Source organism: Epinephelus moara, chromosome 13, assembly GCF_006386435.1.
Source record: "Epinephelus moara isolate mb chromosome 13, YSFRI_EMoa_1.0, whole genome shotgun sequence".
Classification (NCBI taxonomy): domain Eukaryota; kingdom Metazoa; phylum Chordata; class Actinopteri; order Perciformes; family Serranidae; genus Epinephelus; species Epinephelus moara.
The window spans coordinates 20,263,273-20,270,740 of record NC_065518.1 but is presented as its reverse complement, the minus strand read 5'-3'; the positions used below and the strand labels follow the sequence as shown (position 1 = coordinate 20,270,740).

Here is a 7,468-nt window from a genome sequence, read left to right as displayed (position 1 = left end):
GTGGATTATTATCACTCATGCAGTAACATTTCAAGAGAATTTCTATGCTGCAGGCGGTCCAGAGGGAGTTCATTTTAATGACTTTATACACTTTTTGGTAGTTTAACCTACAGCAATACACATAAAAGTGCTGGGTTTTTTTGTATATAAAGCATAAAAAAGTACATTATTTGCCCCTGAAATGTAGGGGAGCAGAATAATAAATTATCTTAAATGAAGTACCCGAATTGTACGTTTCACCAGTAGGTGTAAGTGTCTAATGAGAGCAAAATGTGAGGTGGAATACAAGATTATACAATTTGTGGAACATTCTGTCTCTGGATATTAGTGTGGCAAAATTTCTCAGTATTTTTATAAGGAAATCAAAGACTTATCTTTTTAGTCTTGCTTTTAATTTAAAGTAATGTTATAACCTCTGATTTTAAATTTTAGTCATTGACTTTTACGCAATTTGTATCACTGGTTTTTTTTTTCTTTTATTCTATTGACATTATTTTAATCATTTTGAATGTTTTTGTTGTAATATTTAGTCTGGCAAATTTGTATTTATTTTTATTTTTCCTTTATTCATTTATTTTTTGTCTGTGTTGTTTCAATTTTACCATGTGAAGCATTTTGGGCTGCATGTTTGTGTGAAGGGTGCTCTATAAATATATGTAAACCTGTTGCAGAAGGGTCTGAAATGTCCTCAGTTAAAAATAGTACTGTAATCTGCAAAAAACTTGAAGTCCTTGAAGTAACAATGATCCCAACAAATCTTCATAAGAGACTTTAACATGCAAGAACTGGCAACAGTAATCTGCTGTTTTTTTTGGGAAGACTCGACAACAGACCACAGAGGCCGTTCAGCAGAGGATTAGTGTTACATCATGAGTATAGCGTTTACAAGTAAAATGATCAAACAGGATAAACAGTGTGGCTGTGTGAGAGGTTTCATGTGCACACGATCGATACCTGGAAAATGCTTTAAGATGCTTTCAGAGGCCCAAATTTACCTGCCAACATAACACAAAGTGTGGCAGCTGGATTCACTTCACAGGAGTGATGGATAAATGTTGTTGTAGTTGTTGTTTTCCTTCTCCATTTGGGTCTGCATGTGTGTGTTGGAGAGGATAACAGCTAGTGAGGACTGAGGGGAAGTAGAGGTGTGAACGCCACACTGAGAGAAAGGTCATTGCCTTGACGAGGCAGCGAGGTGTGTGTGATGTCTTATAATGTTTTTACGAACTAACAGGTGTGTCAGCCACCAGACTCTGTAACAGCCCATGATGAGGATTGTTACTTGTCTTGTTTTTTTTTAACCACTCCCTGAGCGGGGGCAGCTTGTGTGTGCTGTTTACAGAGCATTATGTATTACCATAGGCCTGCTCCCTGACATGTATGTGCTAAGTGGTTTGATATGCACCTGTTTGCTCACTGAGGCTTAAAGGTCAAGATACAGAGTAAAAGATACCACAGGAGGTCTTTGAATTTTCATTGTCGGCTCAGATTGGTGCAGATGCTCCTGCTATTTGAACACTTCCTGCATGACAGGAGCTTGTCCGATTTCCTCGAGCATGTTTACGATGGAACAAGCTTTTTAATCTGATGAGGATTACCGTTTTGTTTTTGTTCCCGTGTGCACAATGTAAAATTTCCCCTTCCTCTCCACACCGGCAAAGGTCACACTTGATGTCACAGATTATTGGGATTGAAACACACGTTGCGTTTTCCGTAAATAAATCCTGTGCATGCAAAAGCATGCATTCAGATTACAGATTACATGCTTTATCTTCGGCTTTCACTGTGCATTTGTGGGCCGAGGATATTTAGTCTCATCCAACACGCCTACAGTCCATTTTTGTGATCAACCAAAACCCATTTTTATTACGACCCTGCCAGAAATACATGATAACTAGCACAACATGTACCAAGGAAGCACTTTTGATTATTGCATGTGGCACAGATACATTGAAATACTCTTTATAGGTCACAGTTTTACATAAAGAGCCTGCAATCATATCACACACATTCATCTGAATTGCACTGTTAGAAAAGCAGAAGGTGCTTTTGATTAATTGTATCCAAACATAACAGACTAATGAGTGCAGCTGTAGCTCCATGTCGGTCAGACCACCTCCAGAGGGTCTCTGTCAGCCTTCGACACCACCACTGTGACAGTGTCAGGGAGACGCACAGCCAGCCTCTCCCTGAACACAGCCAGAAAACCTCGCTCACTGTTGCTATGGTCACTGAGAATGACATTAGTTCCTCTCGCCACGGCGTCCAGCACTTCATGGTGGGACATCTCACCTAAACAGTGGTTATAATAATTATATCAGCAGGCATAATAATGTCAAGCAAATATACTGACAATCAAACTAATAATATTAGGTATATACAACTTATTTGAATGGAAACTAAATTAGTCAAAATGTCTACCTGTGACGTAGAGGTCTGCCTTGACTCCGTTCAGCACAGAGGCCCCAGACCCAGCACACACAGCCACAGTATGCACAGAGGACTCTAAAAGACAAGAATAACTTATTACACACTTAATGATATTTACATCTCAGGAACATTTTAACACAAATATCAAAGTTTGATATAAAAGAAGCTGTCCGGCTTCACTGAAGAGGCATCCAGAGCTGTTTAAATTAGATTTATTAGGTGTATTCATCACCTCTAAAGGCAGAGTCATGGGGAATTTATACTACATCGACGTAGGGACAGTAGCCTGACGTGCGTCTATTTTTGTAAGCTGAAACAAACGAAGGTTTTATTTGAGTTAATTTCACAGATAAGATAAGGATAAGCAATAAATTGTGAAGACGGTAAAGCCTCCACAAAATAGCATTTTAAGTCTTGTGTGTGATTTATCCTGGCTTCATATGAGCAGAGGAAATCTCCGCTTGTCGCTAAGCTAATTTATACAATGTAAAATGCCATAGGCTTGTGCTAATAATGTTAGCATGTTTCATTTGTTTGTAAACGTATTTAGTATGAGACAGTTGTTTTGTCGGTGAACCTTGTGAGTTGTAATGGAGCCAAATTTTGTAATGTTTCCTTTGTTAAATGTTGCTGTTGTCCTTGGCTTCATATGTGTAGAGTAAAAGTCCGCTAGCAGCTAGGCTAATTTATACAATGTAAAATGCCATAGGCTTGTGCTAATAACATTAGCATGTTGTATTTGTGGGGAAAATGTGTCCAGATAAAGACAAGTGTTTGTCTGTGAATGCTGCGAGTTATAGTGAAGCTGATTTGTGTACTTGTGTTTGAAATTGTCCCTATTAAGCCATGTTTAATGCATGTTTTGAATCAACTAAGCACTTCACAGAAACCCCAACGCTGACTAGTGTTTTGGAGGTGGTTCTCAATATGTGTGAGATATTATCCCCCAAAGAGGCTAAATCCAGGTTGACATCTCTGGCCATACTTGTTATTAATTTACCTTTTCAGGCTGAAGACTCTTCGAGGTTTTAGGTTTCTAGTCGTGGCCTTTATGGCGTTCTTGTTTGGGTAACATTTGCTTGAAATATGGTCTATATTTATGTCATTTGTAATACTTAAGCTGTGTATTTACTCTTTTGGTGAACAAATATTGTCACAGTATGTATTACAGCGCTTATGTTTGTATGAAGGCTCGCTAAACTAGTGTAACTTCAAAGGGAACACCACCTCAATTTAGAATTCCAATATATTATTCCCATGGTTGAGGAGAGTTCAATCAGTCTTTGTGAACATGAGCTACATGAGCTACTCTCTCTAAGAGCCAGAAACCAGAGAATTAAGTCTCAAACTTGTGATGTCATAGGGTGCAAAGTATGGATGAGGGAGTACACTATTATTTGTATCTGTGTCTATACTTGGAATGGGCAAAGTTTATGCCAGAAGTGGTCTGAGGAGTCTCACCCAATTCACTGTCTGTGGAGCAGCTCCAGACTTTATACTTCTCAACATCCCAAGTTTCAGTTGTGGCCCTCTAGCTTTTGGATTTGAGAGAGAGTTGTTCATGATTACTAATATTTTTGGACTGTCTTCAACCTTAGAAGTAACATATATGAATTTTGAAAATGAGTGTATTTCCCCTTTAATCCCCTTTTCTTCCTCAAGTGTCTCCTGTCATCTCTCACACACACCTAAGCGCTAAGAGTTCGTCATTCTTTGCATTGTTTACATGTTTATTTAACTTCTAACACCGGCACAATAACTTCCTGTTTGTGTCAGGGTTCATTACCAAGTGTCTGCCCCCATCCCAGAGCCAAACGGAGGTGACTCAAACCCAAGTGGGTCTTCATTTTCTGGATGGCTGTTGCCACGGTTACCGGCTCATCCAAAACACTAAGTCGCCCTTGGCCATGGCCCGGGAGAGGAGGCTGTAGGAAGTGCAAGATGGACAGTCAGTATTAAAAAAAAAAGGAACTGCAATACATACAACAGGATATCGGTAGGTTATATCGCATTATAACTATCCACAACTTGTTTGTGAAATGTAAGGAGTGTTTTTTAAAAAGTATAGAGCTTCCTTTTTATCCTAAATTCAATTTCTTGATGTTCTTTGGTTCTGTGAGTGTGTTCTGTACCTTTTCCAACTTCATGATGCTGAGGGACAGGCTGGGAGCATTGTGTCGTAACAAAGTCTGGACACTGGGGGTCAGCGCTGAGGCACTGCAGGTTACACTGACATGGATCCCACTGCTGTCTGATCTGTTGAGGTAAACAAAAATAAACTATTACTCACCAGTGTACAGGATCTTTTCCATGTTTAAATCTATTACCTACAAATTCTGTGTGTCTTACAACACTACCAACCATGATCCAGTTAACATAACTGATTAATTTCTGCTGTTTTCAATATTTTGTGAAAGTCGCCACTTGCCGAAAGTAGGTAATCAGTCAGAGTGCATGATATTTAGCCATTGTCAACATTACACAACCAGCTTGTGTTGATGAAATTGAGAGCAGGGTCTGTGTGTCAGGCTCTTGCTAAAAGCTTTGATATCCAGGGTGTGAAAGTCAACTCCAGAAATGCATTGTACTCACACGCTCAAAAATCAAACCTAGAATAAGGAACCAAGAATAGAGAGTAGCAGTGTTTCATTTAAAACTGACAGATATCTTGCACAGTTTTCACAACACAACAGTTTCATTGAGGGAAAAAAAATGTGGGATTGCATAAGTTTTAGTTGATCTCACACTGCACTGAAATTAAGGTACAGTGAAGGTTGCTTAAATGAAAGGAAACTGATGTGAAACTTATTGAATGTTTCGGAAATTGTCTGTAGTTACGTAAAATATACAGAACTTGTGATTTAGGGGGATTTAGTGGCATCTTGCAGTGAGGATCACAGACTGCAACCAGCTGAAACTTCTCCCAGTTTGAATTCCTAAATAAAACACTAAATAAAGCAGTTTAACGTTACTAATCAGTGTTTCTCCTATGCGGTTTGGTATGTCGCAGACAGGCCCCTGGCCCAGCACCTGCTAATGTGTGCCAACTACAGTGGGCACACAAAATTGCAAATGGCCTTATCTAGAGCCAGTGTTTGGTTTGTCTGCTCTGGGCTGCTGCAGGAACATGGCAGTGCAACATATCTGACTCCATGGTCGAGGACCTGCTCCCTATGTAGCTATAAATGGCTCATTCTAAGGTAATGAAAACAATTCTTATGTTAAGGTGATTATACACTAAAGAAAACACTTGTTTTATTATATTCCATTTCTACTAATGTATCCCCCTAAATCCTACACACTGGACCTTTTAAAGGTTAACACATGTTTAAGCAGCAAAACAGTCCTTAAATTGAAGTCAGATATAAAGTGCCAACTCATACAAACATTTTTGGTACATGCAAACATGTACAGGACCTGTTGACTGAATGCTGTGGTGTTGTTTCACTGTCACAAGCCATCAGTTCCTCCATCACTGTGTTCAGTTCCTCTGTGCTCTTCACTGTGAACTCCAGTTTGTGACTGTGGGAGGCGCCACCGAGGGCCTGACTCAGCACAGACACCTGGCCGCTACCTGAGAGTCAGACACAGACACCAGAGATGGAAAAAGAGACGCTCACAGGACAAGATGGAGGCCACTTGGTCAGAATAGTTGACCAAAGGGGTCAGGATATTGTGTCACAACATATCAGCCTATACCTTCATTAAATATGCAAGTACTGTAGGTGAAACGCATTTTCCATTCAGAATGACCTCTTACCAAGTCCCCCCACCAGCCAGTCGTTCACTCCTCCTTTAACACTATCCCATGACGTATGAGGGGAGAAGATGGCTATCCTGGCCTCCACAGCCCGCACGGCCAATCGCTGCTTCCAATCCTTCTGAGCGAGACGCTTGATAGGCCGGAACAGCGGAGGGTGATATGAGATAATGAGGTCACAGCTCATGGCCTCTGCTTCCTCCATGACAGCATCTGTAAGGTCGTTGGTCAGCAGGATGGATTTAACTGGCCCAGATTTGCTTGGCTCCACCAGCAGGCCGACATTGTCCCATGACTCAGCCAGAGACAGAGGAGCCAGCTGCTCCAGCACCTGCAGAACTTCTTTTAGCTCCATCAGGCCTGAACTGTGAGCAGAATGAGAGAGGCAGCGGGTGGAGGAGAAGTGAAGAGATGAGTGGAGGGGGACGGAGGTTTGTTGGCTTGTAAAAAAGCTGTGACTGTGGGTAGGTGAAGATGGAGGGATGAATGAAACTGTTGAGGCAGAGGGGTAGAGAGCAGCCTGTGAGCCTGTCAGTCGTCCCCTGGTACAAAGTCTTTTATGGGTGAGTGATAATAATGTCCAAGAAAGGTTTCTACATCCAGCCCACATCAGTAGATACCTGTGTGAACAGAATTCAATCATTAACAAAGTCCTAACACACTTAATAGAACTAAGAACTAGTAGTTAGCAACAGATGTAAACAACCTGAACTTTCTAATGCTAGCCCAATATCCCAACTAGTGCTATGTTATAAGAATACAGTTCAGTACCGCTACTCCAAACCTTATTTATAGACCTAACATGCTCTGCAGGTTGTGACAGCCTCTCAGTGCAGGGAGTCATGCGGCTAACAGCACAGTTAGCTAGTTAGCTAACATTAGCTGCTAATACAGACGACACCGCCATTTTAAAAACACACTATTAAAACATTATTATATGTATGAGTGAACTTATTATATGCTCACTTGCCTTTCACTGTAACGCCAGGCGACTACTACCGCTCCGTTGGTGGACACATTTCCCCCGAAGTGACAGAAGAACTTGCATAGTGTCCCTTTCCGGCTTCCGTACCTTAAAACAACGCTTTTGATTGGACAGTTAAAAATCAGTGAATATCATTATGAGAACTTTTGTGTATAAATTAGGTAAGTATGTGATTATACTGCATTATCTATGTCGGAAAAACTACTTAAATAGCTCTTAACTAGTCAAAAATTAGTAACATTTCCCTTAATGGCAGATAAAAATATGTTAAACCAAAAAAACAATGTAGAAAT

The 7,468-nt window shown here is 40.5% G+C and overlaps 1 protein-coding gene across 1 annotated transcript; it reads right to left on the bottom strand.

Annotated features, from left to right (window-relative positions):
- Positions 1-1,833: 1,833 nt before the first annotated feature.
- nif3l1 (NIF3 NGG1 interacting factor 3-like 1 (S. cerevisiae)) lies at positions 1,834-7,259 on the bottom strand. The gene is made up of 7 exons (XM_050060721.1): positions 7,161-7,259; positions 6,191-6,810; positions 5,848-6,004; positions 4,563-4,686; positions 4,217-4,355; positions 2,422-2,505; positions 1,834-2,292 (listed from the first exon to the last, which is right to left on the bottom strand). Exons 2-7 carry the CDS (start codon positions 6,798-6,800, stop codon positions 2,108-2,110), a joined length of 1,299 nt encoding a protein of 432 aa, XP_049916678.1. The 5' UTR covers positions 6,801-6,810; positions 7,161-7,259; the 3' UTR covers positions 1,834-2,107.
- Between the last annotated feature and the right edge of the window lie 209 nt (positions 7,260-7,468).

What these genes read in the sequence shown, in the direction of transcription:
- nif3l1 (XM_050060721.1), bottom strand. Translation starts at nt 6,800, where the DNA reads ATGTGGGCTGGATGTAGAAACCTTTCTTGGACATTATTATCACTCACC. An exon ending in CTGGCTGGTGGGGGGACTTG is followed by an intron (nt 6,005 to 6,190) that starts GTAAGAGGTCAT and finishes TCTGACTCTCAG; the next exon opens with GTAGCGGCCAGGTGTCTGTG. An exon ending in CCACAGCATTCAGTCAACAG is followed by an intron (nt 4,687 to 5,847) that starts GTCCTGTACATG and finishes TTACCTCAACAG; the next exon opens with ATCAGACAGCAGTGGGATCC.